The sequence below is a fragment of the Hyperolius riggenbachi genome, chromosome 9 (assembly GCF_040937935.1).
Source record: "Hyperolius riggenbachi isolate aHypRig1 chromosome 9, aHypRig1.pri, whole genome shotgun sequence".
NCBI classification, from domain to species: Eukaryota; Metazoa; Chordata; class Amphibia; order Anura; family Hyperoliidae; genus Hyperolius; species Hyperolius riggenbachi.
The window spans coordinates 39,845,454-39,867,842 of record NC_090654.1 but is presented as its reverse complement, the minus strand read 5'-3'; the positions used below and the strand labels follow the sequence as shown (position 1 = coordinate 39,867,842).

At 43.9% G+C, this 22,389-nt stretch overlaps 1 protein-coding gene across 1 annotated transcript in view; it reads right to left on the bottom strand.

Moving 5' to 3' along the window:
* The window catches only part of CPNE9 (copine family member 9), a 124,487-nt gene that overhangs the window by 35,011 nt on the left and 67,087 nt on the right, over positions 1-22,389 (bottom strand). The window contains exons 9-12 of the mRNA XM_068251485.1: positions 20,456-20,637; positions 11,478-11,605; positions 11,262-11,364; positions 1,568-1,625 (exon numbers count right to left, since the gene is read on the bottom strand). Coding sequence (XP_068107586.1) covers positions 1,568-1,625; positions 11,262-11,364; positions 11,478-11,605; positions 20,456-20,637 — 471 coding nt within the window. The remainder of the gene's footprint in view (positions 1-1,567; positions 1,626-11,261; positions 11,365-11,477; positions 11,606-20,455; positions 20,638-22,389) is intronic.

Genomic DNA, 22,389 nt, shown 5'->3' with positions numbered 1-22,389 from the left:
GAGAAAAGCGCAATATAAATGTTATTTGTCTTGTCTTGTCTAACACTGAGTGCTCATCTGTCTACCTACCTATACTGGGGAGGGGTGCTGCCTAAGGGCCAGTTCACACGGACGCTTGCCGGGTGTTTACCACCAGCGTCCGGAACTCGTCGGTAAATGCTCCCATTCAACTGAATGGGAGAGTTTGTATGAGGGGGCGGGTATCATTTGCGCAAATGCGGTGTGACCCTGGTCTCATGCAGCTTCCAGGGTCCATTAACTGCCACATCTAAATGTCCCCTTGCAGGGACGAAAAACGCTGATTGTGGCGCTGCGCGGAAAGCTCGCGAGAGTCTGCAGTATCTTTTGTACTCGACCACTTCACCCCATCACAGTTTCCTCCTTGGTCCCTACTCTACCTACGCCAAGCAGCACTATGCTTTAAAGTGAACCTAAACCGAGCAAAGCAAAGTTATTTAAAATAAACACTTGTTTGTACATGCAAATGAATATTACATACTTACCTCGCTGTCAGTTCCGATCAGAAGCTCACCATTTTCTTCAAACAACGATCCCTTCGAGCAATGATCTGACAAGATTTTGTCAGAACTGAAATATATCAGTTGTTGTCAGTTCTATATCAGTTGGTGTCAGTTATAACTGAAAGGACAATTGATGCACAAGCTAATGTCCATGTTTTCCTGTGGCTCTTGTCGGTGATATTACAATTTAACAGTGTGCTGACTAGGAAGCTATTATGGGGTAATGGCCACTTTTGTAGTGGAAGATGGGGAATACCATTAATCACAGTGGACAAACGGGACATGGGAGAGGAGGAAGAGATTGATGAGTAGACTGCACGGGAGGTAAGTATAAAAAGTGTATGTTTATTTTTGACTTTTCATTTTCAGATCAGGTTTGCTTTAAGATTGTGCACCAATGCTCCAGTACCCCCCAGTACCGTGTACCTCAGTGTCCACCTGTAACCAGTGCTGCAAAGCTGTTTGCTTGATTAACATGCAAGAACATATGTGCTGAAGTTGTTTCCCAGAAAACTTTTTTAGAAACAATACATGGGTCAGTACAAATAAACTCCGGACATCTGGCTTATCTTATCTGTTACAAATAACTGTCACAGCACAATGTTGTTATGGCCGGTTCACAGGGACGTTTTGCTGGCATTAAACGCAGCATTTTAAAAGTAACGTTTTTAGGGCTTTACCGCCCTCCCATGCAAGTGAATGGGAGCGTTTAGTACAAGCTTTTGCCGGCTTTCATGAAAGCCTGGCAGTTGGTCCCAGCGTCTCGTCTCATCTCAAAAGCAACATGCAGCTTCTGAAAGGCGTTTGAAAGCCAGCAAAAGCCACTGAAAGTCAATGAAAGCCCATAAAAGCCCAGCCTTTCCATATACTTCCTGCAAAACCCACCAAAAGCCCAGAAAATGCAATGCTCGCCTGAAAGCCATTAAAAGCCTTCAAAAGCCATTAAAAGCAAAGCTGTTAAATGCTTGAATGTTTGAACGAAACGCTAAGCAGAACCTCAGCAGAAGCCCATGTGAACCAAATCCTAACACAATGTCTCCACTTACCATCAAACTCTGCTGGTCCAACTCCCACTATGATAATTGACATTGGTAGTGATGAAGCCTACAAGACACAATTAAGGCATCAGTTAGGCTAGATTAACACATAGGCGTCAATTCATCAAAGGCTGTTCGATAAAAAAAAAACAAGTTTAGAAAATACAGCATTCGGTATTTTAGGCTTTTTTTTTGCTAATTCATCAATATTTTCACAGGTGGGTAAAAGTTCGGTAATTTCCCGAAATACTATGCTTCAATTCACGAAAACCTGTTTGGTAACTGTAGGGTTGTCTCTGTGTTGTTACAGGCTGTTCCGTGCAGTGAGGGCATTACAATAGTAAGAGGCATGTTTGTTATACTGCCTCTGCTCGCTTTGACTCTGTCCATTAGTCTTTCTTAACATGTTATTTAATTGCCACAACTTAGACGAACTTCCAGGTGACACTACACATGCCCTGCTTAGGTGATTTTCCCACTAGCTCCTTTACATCTTCCAACAGGAACCAGAGAGGTTAAACGGCCGAGGAGCGGCAGGGGAAACATTTTTTTCTCGCTCGCTGCCTGGGGGGGTAGAGATGCTGAACCCTCCAGAGAAGTCAGTCATGGGGATATCCACATGGAAGGCATTTGAAGCTGTATTTGACAGATAAGAGTTGCAGGTAATTAGAGAACATGTTCCTAGGCTTTACTGCATGCTCTGATCTTCATGTATTGACATTTGCTGACATGTGTTGGAGGTGTTTACCGCACAAGCCGGTAATTTACCCTACTGCTTGGGAATTTCAGCTTTTCATGCGGTAACAGGTATGAGTTTTCTATGGGTGTGTTCACACATAAAAGGTGTACATTTCCCGTTCAGTCCTGTCCTGTTAGTTTTGTATGAGTTTTCTATGGGTGTGTTCACACATAAAAGGTGTAAAGTTCCAATCCTGCCAGGTAAATCTGATAAAAAAACAAATGCAAAACTGGCAGGACAGGACATGACTGGACTGGAAATGTACAGATTTATGTGTGAACCAAGCGACTGCGGAAGTCCTACAACAAAAAGTCCATGGACAGCACTGATAACCAGAAGCAACCACTGAAAGGGGAAATACACCCTATTACACTTCCAAAGAAATGTTTCAGACATGGTTTTGTATAGATCATGTTTCATTTTGATATCTCATATGGTGCTAAACAAGATGTTTCTAATGTTTTATATGCTTCATACATTGTTTTATTTACAGGGGGTCTCCTACTTGCAAACTGATTCAGTTCAAGGAGGTCGTTTGTAAGTTGAATTTGTTTCTAAGTCGAGTCATGTGCTATGCATACTGGAACATGTGGATACATTGTTTACTTTCAGGCTACTCCTTGAACTGGAAATACAGTAGATTATTGAACTTTAAAAAGTACCTGTAGGGAAAGTGGTACTTAATTAAAACAGACCTAAACTGAGAACTGTGTTGTCCTCTAAAAGATAAGCAACAGCATAACCTTTAAAGAAAATTTCTTTGTTACAGCTTATAGAAATCCAACAGAGATCCAGCAGTGTTTACTTCCTGGGTTCCCGGGAGCTCAGAAAGGGTTAACCTCCAGTGTTTACATGTTAGCACTGGACCTCGGCACACCTCAGCACTGTTCAGAGACAGCGGACAGTCCTAATTTACACTTGCTGAGTAATGCCGATAAGGGAGAAAATAGATGGCCATACATCTGTAGACTTGGCGGCCGATCGACCATCAGATTTGATAACTATTATTGAATCTGATGAAAATGTGTGCCACCAAGAGCATGCTTGATCGACAATGGGCTGAAATAAGTCGCATGTATCGATTGGATATGCTGGAAAATCTCGGGCCGATAATAGGGAATGACAAACGCAGCGGAATCCCCATCTACTGTCCCCTGTAATGTATTATGTTCCCCGCCGGGTGCCGTGCTGTTATACCTTTCCTGCCCATCATTTACGCTGAGTGTCTGCGCCACGCCCTTTTTCTGCAATCGGGCCTCACGTGACTATTGGCATATAGTACATGGGGTGCATGACTTTACACACACGCCTCACGTGCTGTAATGCCGGCAACTATGTGGGGCGCAAATGCAGAAGTACAATGAGGACACTCAGTGTGGCCGGGAAAAATATAACTGCACGGGGAAGGGGGCGGGGGCATAAAACATTAGAACGACGGGGGGGAGGTGGTGCTGAGGGAGGGCGGCGAGGCAGCGTCACAAGGCCGATTCCCTAAAGATTTAATGAAAAAATTTATAAGGAATCGGCCTACCGAGTATTCCTGTGTCTTGTGGTTGGCCTAAAATTTCTATGGCATTCCGATTACCACAGTCACATTCTGCTTTCTCTGATTGGTTCAATACTTCCGAGTCAACTCAGAAATATTTAGCCAATCAGAGGATGCAAAAAAAAAGACGGAAAATCGGTATTGGCGGAAATCGAATTTTTCAGCAGAATTGGAAATCGGCATTTTGCTATCCACTTTGCTGCCCGTATATAGCTTAAAGGGACTCCGAGCAGTGCAATAACTATGGAAAGATATATACCATTTTGAAGCTCTCTTTCTCTTCTTTCCAATGATATAAAAAGAGCCGCCCTACGCCTTTTAGTTTTTGCTATTTGCGCGATTGAAATTGCGGCCACCGCAATTTCAATTGCGAAAATAACGAAAACTAAAAGGCCTTCCATAGTTACTGCACTTTTCGGAGTCCAGCATTTTATTACACAGGACGACTTTTCCCCAAAGTCGGCAGTTCCATTCAGCACAATGCAATGAAATATAAGGTACCCAGGGGGATATAATTACAAACATCATGCTGGTAGGTGTGAGGATGTAAATAATTAGTTGTGGGTATGCTTAAAGGCATACCCACAGGCACTGCTCGGAGTCCCTTTAAGTCACCAGATCAGCATGACCGCCAGGGCAGTAAAGGGAAATAACGCCTGCAGTTTCCATATTCAGCTCTCCAATAAAGCGGACCTGAACTCACAACTTCCTCTCTGCTCTAAAAGATAAACAACAGCACACTAACCTTTACAGAAAAAACATTTCTTTGTTACAGCTGATACAAATCCTGCAATAAATCTGCAGTATCTCTACTTCCTGTGTTCATGGAAACAGACATGGGGTTAACATCCTGTGTTTACAAATGAGTTGCTCTGCCGAGGCAGCAAGCCGACACAGCTGAGATATCAAATTACAACTTGTGCTTAGTCACAGATGAGGGGGAATTAGACAGGCTAAACTCTCTAAATACACACAGGGTGCCTTTCTCTCTGTTATCCTTCTGTCCTGTGCAAGAGTTCAAGTCCACTTTAACATAGCTTTATTCGTTCCAACTATTTGTCAGATACCACTTTCTAAAAAAAACACTAAAATCTGTAAGTCTAACGTTAGTCACAAACTATCAAGACTGAGGGTTTCGGCTCAACCCCCACTTCTACAAAAATCTTGACGGGTAGTCACTTTTTTATAGAGCACAGCTTGGCTTTCAAGACTACTTCCCTTTGAACCATTTTTGTTCCTACAGAAGAAAGTACGAGTTGATTTTCAAGAAGTTAGTTAAGTAGAAGCAGCGTGTAGAAAGACTGGAAACCGCTCCCGGCCATAATTAGAAGCCCTGAACTTCTTATGGTCCGTTGACGATAATAATGTGGCGTTTTTTTTTTTTTTTTTTTGGCGGATCCCCTTGATGCGCCGCTCTACAAAACTTGGCACGCTCTAAATGCGGCGCGTCGTTCGGTCCTCAGAAGAACCTTCTCTGCTGTCTTTGTTGCGTACGAGGACTTCTTTACTACAAACGTCTCCCTCTTGTGCTTTATGGGATTATTATTAACCTTACCCATTTTAATTAGAATTAATGTCAACTCTTGATTAAACCAGATTTTTATCAGCAGAATAAAGGCCGCTTTTTTGTTTTTCATCTCCGAGCCCACTGGGAGGGCGAGCATTGTGTGCCTGGATTTTAGACACTAATTGTTATACTCAGATGTGAGGATATTGGCTTGTCTACAGCTCTTTGCGCCCGCGCTGCCCACAGGAAATACATTTTCATACAAACGGTTCATTAATTTGGTTTATGCCTGTGCGTATGACCTGTTCTCTCCTGCAGCATCGACAAAGTTGCGATCGCCGAAATACAAGTTCATGGCTCGATCACGCCGCAGGACTTTAATTGCATTCCTATGGCTATCAGAGAGCTCCTAAGATTTTATTTGCAGCCTCAAACTGGCACAGGGTGCTGCTAGTTAGTTTACTGTTAAGCATGGTTGTAAAATACAAAAATAAAAAATGGCCAAAAAATAGCTTGGTGCCCCAAAAATAGGGGGCGGGGTTAACATTAAGCTGTGTTAAAAAAAACAAAACAAAACAAAAGAGCAGAAGTGATGTCACTTTTGGCATCACAGAGAAACAGGAAGTAACCAGCAGAAATATTTTCTTTTTACATATCACAATTCTGATAAACCTGGCAGGAAACACAGGATAGGTGATTTTTTATTATTTTTTCAGTTAATATGGAGTTTTATGACATTTTAACCCATATTTCAAAACCATACTCCATATCTGTTTTATTAAAGGGAATATAGAGTGTTTTTTTAGCATTTTTTTAATTTACTGTTTTAATGCTTTATTTTATTTTAAAACATATTAAAGCTGACCCAAACTGTGCATTCCAAATAAAACAGGAGACAGGCATTGACTAAGAATTTACCCCCTCCTTTTCTTCTAATATAGCAACACTTCTGTACTCAGGGACAGGGAAACGCCACAGCAGCTCTGGCAGGTCCCATTCTGCAACCAGTACTGTGAATACTGTAGGAGGCAGGCCACTCCCCTCCTCTCTTCTCTGATAGGCTAGCTTAGAGGCACAGGCACAAACAGATCACTGCTACTAGCTTGTATTAAAAGACACACCCTGTCAACCTATGACACAATCTCCCAGTAGTCCTAGCAAAGCCTTAAAACGGCCAAAGCACTTTTTTCAGGAGAAGGGCGTGGCTGACTAACAAAACTTGGATTTTGTGACACAGAAGGCCAATTTTCACAAATTTCTTCATACTACTCTATTAAAGGGATGATCAACAACATAATAACTTGAACTGATGTAAATTGAATGTTACATGTATGTAAATTTATGCAGACTGAAATTAGACCAATTAAAATCAGCAGCTACTGCATTTCATGGATCCAATGACTAGCTAGCTTTTCCATGTCAATGGCCACCAGGAGGTTTTCCAAGTACAGTATATTGGCATGGTTTGTCAGACTGGCACCCCTCATGCTCCTGCTGGCATTGATCAAGGAAGTCTGACCAATATTCAATCAACATATTTATTGTAATATCAATGGTCACTGCCACAGTAATAGATTTTCACAATATTTGATTTTAGCATTGACTCTAGTGTCTAATCTGCTAAATATATAATGCGGTGTATGCCTACCTTAGGCCCCTTTTACATTGCTCTCAGTTATAGAAAACCTGAAAACTGATTTTCAAAGTGAGTCCAATGTTTTCCTATGGCACCTTTCACAACATGTTTTAACTGCAATCTTTTTCACAATGCACTGCTATGGAAAAAGCGCGTACCAACGCGCGCTAATGCATACTAACCCACACCAATTGATTAAGTGTAAATGGGTAAATTATAATACGTAAATTGACATGCTCATAAAGCAATACCAAATACAGCAGAAAAAAAGAAAGACACCCAAAACAAAATGTAATCTTTTAAATGTATGTAATGGATTTAAAAAAAAAAGTTTTTAGCTTAATATGAATGAAAACGTGCTAAAACATATATGTTTTCATTACAGTGGGGTGAAACTCCATATTACCTGAAAAAATAATCCTATAAGAAATTACTTTTTAAGTTTTCCTATCCTGTTCTTTTTAGTGTTCACTGTCAGATTTAGGATAAACATGATATGAAAAAAAAAGAAAATACCCCTCATAATGGCGGGGGGAGCCACAACCGCGGGGAGGGCAGCCCGACCTTTCCCTCCCTTCCCTTTCCCCGGGCCGCCCTCCATGCTCCCCCCTTCAGACTGCAGAGTTAGTGCAGGGAAGCGCTCATTGTAAATAGTAACTCACCTCCCAGGTTCCAATCGCCGATCACTCACTCGCCACCGGTCTCCTGCTCTGCATAGATGCTGATACACATGCTGCTTCCAAAAGGAAGCAGCGTGTGCATCAGCGTCTATGCAGGAGACCGGCGGCGAGGGCTTCCCCCTCCATTACAGCGCCCCCTCCCAATAGCGCTCAAGGCAGCCGCACGGCCCTAGAAATGGGCCTGGTAAACTCTTCAAAGGGAGGAGGGATTCAATTACACTACCTTCTGGTTATGGTGTCATAATCTTATCCAAAACAGGAAGCTTTCTGTTATTTGCATGCTGAGACAAACTTCTTACTGTATCTTAAAAAACAATGACAACAACTTACCACAATTCTGCTTGCATTGCACAGTTCCTATAGTGAGGTAAAGGCACCTAGACCAAAATTTGCCTATTTATTTTTGGATGTTACAGCAGCAGAGAAAGCCATAATATCCCAGGAAAAAACACATATATAAGTAGATAAATACATGTTCTACTTACATAAGATATGTATTTTACTGTCCACGTGTTTATTTCAGTGAATTTCATATAGTAAATATAGAGAAAATTGTTCCAGACATTTTCCATCTTTACTGCCTCTGACTGAAGCCAATCCTGATGTCATTTCCTCCCTTACTCTTTTTTTCCCTCCCAGAAACTGCACTGTCATATCTAGCTTGTAAACACATGTGAGCACAGCAAAGATCATATTTCAGCACCATCTGCAGAGGAGTGAGGTGTATTTCCCTTCTCAGCGTTGTGTCACACTGAACTGCGCTCAGCCAATCAGTGAGGCACAGGAATGGGGGAAGGGAGATAACAAGCTTCCCTCTTCTCAGCAATGTTCCAGAATAGAGCCAGGCTGACTGAGATAACACATTTATGATTATATTGGAATGCAAGCAATGTAGGGTCAGGTTGCAGACTGCATAATAAAAGCACAGCAGTGGGTAAATGGAATTTGATTTCGTGGCTGGCAATCCCACTTTAAGATCTACGTTCCCTTTTCTATTTTTCTGCCCTTGGGAGGTGGACGGCACGTAGCAAGTTGTGCAGATTAGGCATGTGAATGAGTAGAATCTCATGCCACCTTCCTAGTAGTTCAGTTTTCATGTCATGTAGAAGAAGTGGTGGGATTATACAAGCTTTGGCTCTGCTATTATGGACTTCCATTGTTAGCACCGTGTGATGCTTGATGTTGCTAATTTGTGACTCTATTGTTGCGTGACGATTATAAGCTAAAATCTGCATCACCGCGGTACTTAGCAGTAGTGGGATTGTGCAATATGTGTTGGCGTTTAATTGTCCTAATAACCTGCACTGTGACGCCGCTGATAATAGGAGACTGCGCGGCGTTGGTGTGTAGGCACCTGCGTTACCAAACGGGTAGGCTGCTAATACCGAATCTGGGAATGGTAGAGGTGCAGCTCGCCTGCTCCGATAAAGCCGACAGGACAACGTGGATGCTTATGCAAGATTTTTCATACCGTGTAGTGGGCTTGATTCACAAAAGCGCGTTAACTGCTATCACGGCAGTTATCACGCGATCTGCCGCGCGCAAAGGTTTGCGCATGCAAAGGATTACGTTTGAGTGTAAACGAAGGTTTGCGCGCGATCACGTGCGCGTTTCACGCCCATGATCGCGCGCAAACCTTTGTTTATCACGCAGCGTAATCCTTTATGCACGCCTTCGCGCGCAGCAGATTTTGTGAATCAAGCCCAGCAAGTTTAATTCACCTTTAGACCTGGAGTGTGAGGGATATTCTATTTTGTGCGTTGAACTTTTAAACTAAAAACTGCACTCTTGTTAATTTTCAGGCATAAAATCAAATTCCTTGTACCCACTACTCTGTGTTTATTTTGTAGTCTACATCCTGTCCCTGCATTGCAAGCATTCCAATATAATCATAAATGTGTCTGCTATAATGAATCTTATCTCAGTCAGCCTGGCTCTTTTCTCATACATTGCCAGGGAGAGGGAAGCTTGTTATCTTTCCTTCTTCCCCTCCCAGCATGTGCTACAGTTGTGGCTTGTGGTAATCACTGATGGACTGCCGCTGTGCATGTGCTACAGTTGTGGCAATCACTGATGGACTGCCGCTGTGCATGTGCTGCAGTTGTAGCTTGTGGTAATCACTGTTGGACTGCCGCTGTGCATGTGCTACAGTTGTGGCTTGTGGTAATCACTGATGGACTGCCGCTGTGCATGTGCTGCAGATGTGGCTTGTGGTAATCACTGATGGACTCCTGCTGTGCACGTGCTGCAGTTGTGGCTTGTGGTAATCACTGATGGACTGCCGCTGTGCATGTGCTGCAGTTGTGGCTTGTGGTAATCAGTGATGGGCTGCCGCTGTGCATGTACTGCAGTTGTGGCTTGTGGTAATCACTGATGAGCTGCCGCTGTGCATGTGCTGCAGTTGTGGCTTGTGGTAATCACTGATGGACTGCTGCTGTGCATGTGCTGCAATTGTGGCTTGTGGTAATCACTGATGGACTGCTGCTGTGCACGTGCTGCAGTTGTGGCTTGTGGTAATCACTGATGGACTGCCGCTGTGCATGTGCTGCAGTTGTGGCTTGTGGTAATCAGTGATGGGCTGCCGCTGTGCATGTACTGCAGTGGTGGCTTGTGGTAATTACTGATGGACTGCCGCTGTGCATGTGCTGCAGGTGTGGCTTGTGGTAATCACTGATGGACTGCCGCTGTGCATGTACTGCAGTTGTGGCTTGTGGTAATCACTGATGGACTGCCGCTGTGCATGTGCTGCAGTTGTGGCTTGTGGTAATCACTGATGGACTGCCGCTGTGCATGTGCTGCAGTTGTGGCTTGTGGTAATCACTGATGGGCTGCCGCTGAGCACATGCTGCAGTTGTGGCTTGTGGTAATCACTGATGGACTGCTGCTGTTCATGTGCTGCAGTTGTGGCTTGTGGTAATCACTGATGGACTGCCGCTGTGCATGTGCTGCAGTTGTGGCTTGTGGCAATCACTGATGGACTACCGCTGTGCATGTGCTGCAGTTGTGGCTTGTGGTAATCACTGATGGGCTGCTGCTGTGCATGTGCTGCAGGTGTGGCTTGTGGTAATCACTGAGGGACTGCCGCTGTGCATGTGCTGCAGTTGTGGCTTGTGGCAATCACTGATGGACTACCGCTGTGCATGTGCTGCAGTTGTGGCTTGTGGTGATCACTGATGGACAGCGGCTGTGCATGCGCTGCAGCTGTGGCAAGCACTGATGGGCTGTCGCTGTGCATGTGCTGCAGTTGTGGCTTGTGGCAATCACTGATGGACTGCCGCTGTGCATGTGCTGCAGTTGTGGCTTGTGGTAATCACTGATGGACTGCCGCTGTGCATGTGCTGCAGTTGTGGCTTGTGGTAATCACTGATGGATTGCCGCTGTGCATGTACTGCAGTTGTGGCTTGTGGTGATCACTGATGGACAGCGGCTGTGCATGAGCTGCAGCTGTGGCAATCACTGATGGACTGTCGCTGTGCATGTGCTGCAGTTGTGGTTTGCATCTGTAGGTTGATTCTACCTGGTAGATCATTTTCAATTCGTAATTTTTGAAGTAGCCGGAGAGAGGAATGTGTAGATGCCATCCCTTCCCACTTACATTTACGATAGCCTCTTTGGTCTGTGCCATGTCAGAGATTACTCCATCGGTGATGATCAGAAGTACATAATACTGGGATCCGTCCGTTAGCTGACCGGCAGAACTGAAGAGCAGACAAGGCCAACACAGTTAGAGTTAAATAAAAAATACAGTAAAAATTACAACATGCCTAGAAGGCTAATTTGGTTTTAAGTTCCATCCAATGAACTCACGTACCTGGCAACTTGATTAATGACTGGTGCGAAGTTGGTGGGACCGTAAAGCTGAACCGTTCGCAGACTTTTAAAGTAGGCCTCTAGCACACCCTGTATTCCAACACAGTTTGGATTATCCATATCTCCATTCTAAGCACAGACAGGAGACCAGAAAGAGGTAATGAGTGTTATTAAAAGTGTATCTAAATCACAATTGTTCTTCAAATGCACTTTTTTTTTTTTTTGCACAAGTTGCACCTCCCAGTGTCCTCACCACAGGCTTATTTAGTAGCTACCGTTTTAAACTTTCAGAAAAACTCTCTCCCAGTGTTTTTACTTTAGACTTACCGTATTTAGTAACAACTGTTTTAAACTTTTAGGAAACAGCCCCACCAGTATTCTCACTACAGGCTTATTTAGTAGCAACAGTTTTAATGTGTACCAGGGGAAAACAAGCATAAAATATTTTTCCCTGGTACAATTCCATGGCAGCACACTACGGGTTCCGGCCCGCCCCCTGAACCCATTGGACACCATAACTATAAGTTTTTTGCGAGGACATAGTCCCACCATTCTTTTTCCTTTGTCCTCCCCTCCTGTTGGACACACTTATTAACTTTCCCTTTATCTTTATGTCTCTATTTTGTTCCCTTAGGGTTTATCCCTTTCCCTAAGGAAGTCTCCGTGGGGCTAAATGCTCCTAAGTGAGAGCCCGGTTACTGATCACCGGCGTGTATTACCTGTTAAACACAGGTTTATGGGGGGCGACTGGCTGCACTTTTTTCTAGCTATCTATCTGTTTCTGAGACATAGGTGTTTTGTCTCCTATCTGTTCCCTACAGGTTTACCTTCGGTGGGCGCTGCTCTCTTCCATGAGCGGTGTTTCGCCGGCGGCAGTGGCCGCTATGGTGTCTGGAGATAGGAGGACGCCGTCCTCTTTCCGGGTGTATGGGCAGGAGCTTCTCTCGCGCGGCCGCGCGAGACTTCAGGGCCTTTTGTTGGTGGCCGCCTCACTTCCTGTTTCCGCCCTTTCGGGGGTCGCGGCGGCCATCTTGCTTGTGGGCAAATAGCTTTGAGCATGCCCACAAGCCTCTAGTAAGTATTTAAGCAGCGCTTTCATAGAGGGAGGCTGCTTTTGTCTGAAGCTCCCTGCTGCTGGACGCCTGAGGTGGATTGTTAAAGGGACAGATACCAATATATATATATATGAAGATATATTGTGGCTGACTGCCCAGTAAGTTATTGGGTAGTTGGGCCATTACATTTATATACTTATATATATTTTCTTTACTAATTTTTCACTCTGTTCTTTGCAGCTGTTTTTGAAATGGGTCGCCATAAGAATCAGTCAAGGATAAAAGGTATATTTAAAAAAAAAAAAAAAAAAAGGAGGGTCTTTGGCGAATGAATACTAATTAGTATTCTTTTCAGTCCTCCCAGACCTAAAAGAACGGAAGATCACAGATCAGCAGAAGCTCCTAGAACTAGCTACTATACATCTACTTATCGATCTTCTCGCAACAGATCCAGGAGTAGAAGCAGATCAAGAAGACGCTCACCCAGCAACTATTATAGAGCAAGTTCAAAAAGAAGATCTCCATCGTTTTATCGTAATCCTTCTCCTCCAAGACCGCGTAGAGGCGATTGTTGGATGTGCGGCGACAGATCTCTGCCTGGCAAAATCGTCTGCGAAAGATGCTTTCAAGAAAAATCGTCTGAAAAATCAGAAGATTCAGCAAAAGTACTACAATTAATTAAGCAAGCTGTAAGGGAAGAAATAGCGGTAAATCTTCCTAGTCTACCTTCCACTTCTGTCCAACCCTCCTCCGTGCCAGTCGAGCAAGGAATGATCGACCTTTCTCCTGATCATATTTCATCAGCGCAAGAACCGCCTCTTGAAGAGACCGATACGGAGGAGCAGATCAATTTTCAGTTTTCCTTAGTAGAACCACTGGTCTCAGCGATTAAAGAAGCACTTCAATGGACGGAAGAAGATGATGCAGCTCCTGAAGTAGGAAAATATTACCCACATCTCTCAAAAGCGGGTCCTTCTTTTCCAATGATGAAGGAAATCAAAGGAATAATGACGGATGAATGGGCCAAAGGAGAAAATAAAACTGCCTTTTCTAACAGATGGTCCAAATTGTATCCATTCAAAGATTCAGATATAGAAGCTTTACAGAACGCTCCTTTAGTGGATGCCTCTATTGCAACTTTGGCCAAACACGTCACACTGCCAATGGAAAATTCTGTGTCTTTCCAAGACGTAATGGAACGCAAAATGGAAAGTGAGTTAAAGAAAACATATTTAGCCTCAGGAGCAGCATGTAGAACATCAATAGCTTTAACATCTTTATCCAGAGCTAAGAGGGTCTGGACGAATAACATCGAGGAAGCAGTAAGATCAGGTGCGGACGTCGAACATATAGTCTCAGCATTAGAAGACCTGAAAATCGCATCCGATTTTGTAGGTGAAGCAGCTATCGATGGTGTAAGAGCATCATCAAGATCTATGATGTCGGCGATTACGGCCAGAAGATCTTTATGGTTAAAGTCTTGGAAGGCCGACAACGCGTCTAGACAAAATTGGGTTAAAATACCGTTTAATGGGAAATTCCTGTTTGGCGAAAAGCTGGATTCGGCCATTTCGAGAAAGACTGGAGGAAAGTCGGGGGAGATTCCCCAGGAGAAAACTTTCAGAAAGCAAAGATTTGTTCAAAAATCCCAAAATCAAAGGTTCAAAAACTTTAGAACATATAGACCAGGAAAGGAGTATCAGAGGAAATGGCAAGGGGCCCAAGCATCCTTAAATAAAACAGTAAAACCTGCACCCTCAACTCGTCAGTCTCAGGGGAAGTCCTTTTGAGCCCCTGTCCGCCCACACTCTTCCAGTTGGGGCGAGGCTGTTAAGTTTCGCCCGAGTGTGGGCGGACAGGGTTTCAAATCCCTGGGTTTTGGCGACGGTAGGGAAAGGACATCGCTGGAAATTCAGATCCCAGCCAGCAGATATCTTCATTCCTACAAGACTCCCATCTTCCTTAGAAAAAAGAAATTGCTTGGTACAGTATATAGAACAGCTGATTCAACAAGAAGCGGTTGTAGAAGTCCCTACCTCTCAGAAGCACAAGGGAGTTTACTCTCCTCTCTTTTTGGTTGCCAAAAAAACGGGCGACTGGCGGCCCGTAATAGACCTGAAGAAGTTGAACAAATACATTATTCTTCCAAGATTCAAGATGGAGTCCTTGCAGTCGATCATTCTGGCAGTTCAACCAAACGATCATATGGTTTCAATAGACTTAAAGGATGCTTATTTCCACATTCCAATCCATCCGCAATTTCAACAATTCCTCAGGTTCACCTTCCAAGAGGTTCATCTTCAATTCAGAGCCCTTCCATTCGGCCTTTCGACTTCTCCCAGAACCTTCTCGAAGGTCTTACAAGCAGTGATAGCTTTGCTCAGAGAACAGGGCATTCGAATTTTCCATTATTTGGACGATATTCTGATTCTAGCCGGTTGCCCACATCTTCTGCGCCACCAGACCAATGTCACATTGAACACTTTGAAAGATTTAGGTTGGCTAATCAACCATCAAAAAAGTCAGTTACTACCTTGCAGACAGATGGTTTACCTAGGGGCGCTTTTCGACACGTCTATCAACACGGTGTCTCTTCCACCTGCAAAGATCCCTTCCATTATGTATTGGATAAAGAAGGCACGAGTAGCTTACTACCTTTCAGCAAGGGAATGCCTACGGTTACTGGGGACTTTATCCGCTACTATACCAATGATCAGATGGGCCCACTGCCATATGAGAGGTTTTCAACTTCCTTTCCTTCAGCAATGGGACAGGAAACGACTACAATAAAAGATCATAATTTCCACTGCAATGAGGAACTCTCTCCTTTGGTGGACGGAGCAGAAACACCTACTCACAGGCTTTTCCCTACTTCCAATTCAGTGGATCCAGTTGACCACGGATGCCAGTCTGTTAGGTTGGGGTGCGTGGTGTCAAGACCAGATGATCCAATCACCTTGGCCCTGTCGTCCTGTATCGAGAAGTTCCAATCTCTTGGAATTACGGGCAGCACGGTTGGCACTACAAGCCTTTGCACCTCTTCTGATTGGCAAGGCGGTGTGTATCAAGTCGGACAACACGACGACCGTTGCCTATATACAAAATCAGGGAGGAACTCACAGCAGTGTTCTAGCCCAGGAAGCGGCGTTACTGTTCGCATGGGCGGAAGACAATCTGTCACATCTGAAAGCAGCATTTATTCCAGGATATCTCAATACAAAAGCAGACTTCCTCTCAAGGAACATGTTGGACAACAACGAGTGGTCGTTAGACGACGAAGTTTTTCTCCAGCTTACTCAGAAACTGGGAATCCCAGTAGTAGACCTATTTGCTTCCCAGCACAATCACAAACTTACCCACTACTTCACTCGGAATTATTGTCCACAAGCTCTAGCGACAGATGCATTAGCCCAGCCTTGGCCAGATGTTCTCCTCTACGCCTTCCCTCCAATACCATTGATCTTCCGGTTCCTTCGCAAGCTGATGGGGGAGAGTTCGACAGTGATCGCCATTCTACCATACTGGCCGAACAGAATATGGTTTCCTCTGTTGATGCAGTTAGCCGAGATGAAACCACTCTTCCTGCAAGCCTCTCCGTCACTGTTGTCACAGGGGAAAATATTTCATCCAGCACCCCACAAGCTTCATCTAGCAGCTTGGGTGTTGAGGGGGAGAGGTTATTGAAAGTAGGATGCTCAGAGGCTGTCGTGCAAACACTTCTAAAGGCAAGGAAACCATCTACTAATAACACTTATAAAAAAGTATGGTTGAGGTTTATGGACTTTGCTTCCAAAAAATCTTTTGATCCATTTAAACCATCAGTGAACGATGTACTTGAATTTCTTCAGGCTGGATTAGAACTTGGCTTAGCTTACAATTCATTGAAAGTTCAAGTAACAGCACTTTCCTCTTTATCTGGAGAAAAATGGGCCTTCAATCCCTTGATTCAACAGTTCTTAAAAGCTGCACTGAAATTGAAACCTCCAAGGAGGAATTTATATCCCAAATGGGATCTACCCATAGTACTTGAATACTTGAGTTCTTCAGTCTTTCATCCTGTTCAGGACTGCTCTATTCAAAACTTAACGTCCAAAATAGCCTTTCTGTTGGCCATAACGTCAGCAAGAAGGGTGTCAGAAATACATGCGTTAGATTGCAAGGAACCCTTCATTGCCATGTATCATGATAGAGTCATTCTAAGACCAATGCTTGAATTTTTACCTAAAGTTGTGACCGTGTTTCATCTAGACAATGAGTGGGCATTACCTGCTTTCATAAATACGGAGGATCCTTCAATCCAACATCCTCTTGACGTGGTTGGCTTACTAAAAAACTACCTGTCTATAACAGAATCCTTTAGGAAATCTGATCATCTTCTAATAGTACCTAGTGGGTATAGAAAGGGTAGGGAAGCCTCATCAAGGACTATAGCATCCTGGATTCGGGGGGTAATATCAAAAGCATACAGGGCAAAGAATCTTACCCCGCCTGATCAGTTGTGTGCCCATTCTACTAGAGGAATGGCGTCATCATGGGCCTCTTTGGCTGGAATTTCTACAGCAGCCATTTGTAAAGCGGCTGGATGGTCATCATCCAACACGTTTATAGAACATTATAGAATAGACCCTGCATTACTTACCTGTACAAATGTTGGACGGTCTGTTATTTCTGCTGCCTCTACTGTTTAATAAATAGTGTGTAAGCATTCCCTCCCTGACTGATTATTATGGCTAGTTATATCCCGTAGTGTGCTGCCATGGAATTGTACCAGGGAAACAGGAAAATTAATACTTACCTACCGGAAATTTTCCTTTCCTGGTGCAAGTCCATGGCAGCATACGGTCCCACCCAAGTTCGGGGAGGACTATAGTTATTAGAATGGTGGGACTATGTCCTCGCAAAAAACTTATAGTTATGGTGTCCAATGGGTTCAGGGGGCGGGCCGGAACCCGTAGTGTGCTGCCATGGACTTGCACCAGGAAAGGAAAATTTCCGGTAGGTAAGTATTAATTTTCCTGTATACATACCTAGGGCTTCCTCCAGCCCCATCCACACGGATCACTCCCACGCCGCCGTCATCAGTCTTCTCCCTGTTCAGTACCGGGTCCGTAACTTCAGCCAATCGTGGCCAGTCGATGCCAGAGAAGTGTACTTCCTCCGACTGCACAGGCGCGGTACTATTCTCTGCCGGAGAGAGACGGAGGGAGTGCACTGCGCATGCGTCAAGCTGGTCACGAATGCCGAAGTTACGGGACTCGGTACCGAAGAGGGAGAAGGACGGTGGCGTAGGAGCGATCCATGCGGATGGGGCTGGAGGAAGCCACAGGTATGTACACATTTTTTATGTTTGTTCATCTCTGGTTTCCTTTAAACTTTCATAAAGCAACTTTTAAGGTGCCCATTGGCGGTATAATTTTTCACTAAATGCGATCTTTCGATGCGATTTGAACGATCGTAATTAATCCGAAGGCAATTACGATTGTTCACATTTACTGAATGATACTTTCTTAGAAATTCGAACGTAAAATCCAACTTTCAAATTGATTTTATCCTATTTAGAAACCAAAGAATCGTTCCTTCTCGATTGCCTTTGGCGTATTTTCTATACAATTCGATCGTAAAAATCGCATTGAAATATCGCATTTGGTGAAACAATGGTACAGTTGGCACCTTTAGCGTCTCATCACATGACCGACTTTTCCCAAGGGAATTTCTCAGGAACTGCTGCAATAGATATAACAATTGTGTAAGTAATGGCAAAGTCCCCTATCCTGCTTTAGGCTGCCTTCACACATATGGCCAGGTTATTCGTATTTGTGACTCCTCAATCTGCAATTTTTTTGTTTCCATTCTTCAATTCATTTCAATCAATTAAATTAATTTACATGATTAACTTCACACTTGAATGAGATCTTCACATAGCGAATGCGCTTCTTCTGCATGTCCATTGACTTACATTTTAAGCCAATCCCATGTCCATTCTGAAAAAAGCATACATTTAGGCTGTACTTTTTCTTTGCAGAAAAATCACATCTGGCATAAGGAGAATCAAATGTGATGCTTTTGACTTGTTATATGTGCGATATATGCAAAATTTCGCAAAACAAAACGGAAATCGCACACAAATTCTGTTATGTGTAAAACAGGGGTCTCAAACTCGCGGCCCGCAGGCCATTTGCGGCCCTCGATACAATATTTTGTAGCCCTCGCCGGCAAAAGCTTCCTTATAGTTCGCTTCAGTGCTCCCAAGTAATCCGCCGCATCCCCGCCGCTAAACGAGGGCTGCAGAGCCCCCAAATCGCCTGGGGGGCAATCCGCCGGCATTTCCTGGAAGGGGCAGAGCTTTCAGCTTCAGCTCTGTCCCTCCTGACGTCAATCGCCGCACAGATCGCCGCCTCTCCCCGCCCCTCTCTGTGAAGGAAGAGTGAGAGGGGCGGGCAGAGGCGGCGATGCGCCGCGATTGTGAAATTCCATATGTGGCCCAGCCTCATCCTGACTTTGCCTCCTGCGGCCCCCAGGTAAATTGAGTTTGAGACCCCTGGTGTAAAAGATGCCTCACTAACAATGTCAAATCTGGGAGGGGGAACTTTGACTTTAACGGGGGAAGGCAAAAGCACAAAACCTGATTAAGCACAATTAGGGTTGACCCTCTAAAGAAAAATACAATACGGTAAATTATAACTTGTAATAAATTATTCAAATATTGAGCATAGAGGTAATAATTAATATAAAGTGACTGAGTGAGTTCCTAATAAGCTTGACAGAGGTCCCCTATCAGGCAATGTTTGGGGTACTGTTATTTTGTAGTGGTACCTTCCCTGTCATGACGCTAATACAATACAACAGTGACCCTCAAAAAACTCTACATGATTCGCCTCCATATAGGATGCTTTGTCAGGGGTGAAATAAAGTGCAAGATGAAAGAGTGTAAAGTGCATGAAGAAAAGAATGTAAAAATATACAATTCAATCACCATATAGCAGCGTTTTCGTCAGAGACACAGAAGGTGAAAGGTTAAAGTTGAATATCAGGAACTGGTAAACATTAAAGGGGCACTATGGCGAAAAATTGCAAAATTTGAATTGTATATGCAAACTTATACAAATAAGAAGTATGTTTTTTCTAGAGTAAAATGAACCATAAATTACTTCTCTCCTATGTTGCTGTTACTTACAGTAGATAGTAGAAATCTGACAGAAGCGACAGGTTTTGGACTCTTTTCATAGGGGATTCTCAGCAAGGCTTTTATTCTTTATGAAGATATTTCCTAAAAAGGTTTTAAACAATGAAGCTGGCCAGCTTCCCTGCTCGCTACACAGTTTTTTAACAGTTGGACAGAGCAACTGCCATTCACTAAGTGCTTTTGAAAATAAATACATCCCTGAGAATCCCCTATAAAGAGATGGACTAGTCCAAAACCTGTCACTTCTCTCAGATTTCTACAACCTACTGTTAGTGACAGCAACATAGGAGAAAAGTAATTTATGGCTCATTTTAGTCTGGAAAAAACGTACTTCTTATTTGTCTATGTTTGCACATATTTTAAATTTTACAATTTTTCGCCATAGTGCCCCTTTAAAGGGGGGAGGTTAAGTTCAGATAGAGAAAGTGGATTTTTGTTATTGGGGATCATTGTATAATGACATAGGGAGTTTGGGGGGGGGGGGGGGGTCTCAGCTTTTTTCAGTGGGCAAAATGGGTTATCATCAAAAAAGCAAACTGACTTGACTTTGCACATGTATGCTATAATTTCACTTATTCATTTATTAAATTTGTTTGAGTTTGGTGGATGTCCTTTAACCCTTCACGTTCACAGAGACAAACTCGTTCCGTCTAGTACAGTACGTCTCTGAACTCTACAGCGCTGATTTTCAGTCACGTTGACACTGCGCTCAGGAAAATATGTCAGAAGACATTTACGCACCAGCGGGAACTCATGGGAAATCTTGCCATCTGGTGGGATCTTGGCACCAAAGCCGTATGCTGGAAATAGTTTGTCACTGTCATAGTCCTGGATAATCTCTCCGACAGCTTTAAGGGCCATGCCATATGCGTTCAGCTGGTAGGGGTTCATATAATGGAGAGAAGTCGGCTGTGAGGGGTTACCTGGGGAGAGGATGACACGAGACCAGTCAGGAAAACAGCAGAACTTGGTCCAGATGGAAAAGCCAGAAAACACGTTGACACAAAATCGAGATGTTAAAGAATAAGGGCATCTTCAGTATAAATACGCTAAAGAAACATCAATCGCTCCTCCAAGGAGATGTGAGAATCATCTGGCTTGTTTAAAAGACACCTAAACTGTATCACAGGCCTGAAACAAGCATGTGGCTATTCCAGTCAGACCCCAGTCAGACACATCTAAGGATCAACACACACCATACAATCTTGGTTGTTTAATCTTACCACTTTCATGTAGTATAAGAGCTTATCCAATCAATCTTTCAAGGTATTTTCAATCTGTTGGCCCTTATACTACATAGAATTGGTAAATCTGTACAACCAAGATTGTATGGTGTGTGTTGAGCTTAAGGGTATTAGAGACAGGGCAGTTTCTAGGCTATGTAGCTCCCAGGGCGAGGGTGCAAAAATTGTGCAGGTAGCCACAGAAGCCTTCAGTATTAATTAGCCAGATGCAGATATCTCCCCTATCATAGGAAGCCAGAGAGCTCCCCCCTCGATCAGTATAGGTAGCCGGAGAGCCCCCCTCCCCTCTATATAGGCAGCCAGACAATCCCCTCCTCTCCCACAGCATAAGTAGCCAGAGAGCCTTCCTATAGGTAGCCAGGGAGCCTCCCTCCCCCTCTGTATTGGTAGCCAGTGAGCCCCCCTCCCCTCTGTATGGGTTTCCGCTCCCCTTCCACAGTATAGGTAGCCAGAGAGTTCCCCCCCCCCCCCCCCTGTATTGGTAGCCAGGGAACCCCCTTCCCCTCTCTATAGGTAGCCCCTCCCCTGGGGTATGGGTAGCCAGCGAGCCCCCCTCCCCTCTGTACAGGTAGCCAGTGAGCCTCCCCCACCCCTCCGCTCTGTACAGGCAGCCAATAATATGTCAGCCTCCATATCGGACGGGCAGGGAAAGCTGTCAGACCAGCAGGCAGACCCACAGCAGGAGTACAGTGACGTGGTGTCCAGGCTGCAAGTACAGGAAACCACAGGCATCCAGGGGGAGCTCATATTGCTTCAGTAATGGACTAAAACTACATTATTAATCAGTGGCATTTTAGGGTTGAATTGACAAAGTTAAAAAGGAACTATAGTGAAAATAACACAACCAATAACATTTCCAATATCACTTTATACATTGTTTAGTCAGTTTTTTTCCCCATTTCTAAAATCATTCCTCACTCTGATATGCATTCTGACCACATCTTTAGCCCTGTCAGGTGTATCTCTGCGGAATGTTTAATTCTGAGAATTCCGAAGCCAGTGAGAATAATACCTCGTCTCCCACAATGCTCTAGAAGGAGAATTCCGCATAGCTTAACAGTCTAGGCTAAGCATCATTAGGAGGGTAGATATTAATTGTTTAACTTATCTACTTATCTAATAGTGTATTATGGCATTAATTGGTACTATGGCTTTCCAGGGCTCTGTATTAAAAGCGGAATTATGGTTAGAAAATCTCTTCCAACAGAATAGCCACATTATTAGTACTTCTAAAATCAAACTTAAAAAAAAAGTGTGTGAAAAGGTTAATAGGCTTACTTTCATTTTCTCCTGGGTGCCTCATTAGTGTAAAGCACTAAGGTCTCCAAGCTGGGGAGGTTTTTTGTTCCATACCTTATAGCAGATAGTTTGTATGGCCAGATCAATCATTGGCTAGATCCCTCTCTGATCCAATCTGATCAGAGTGGAATC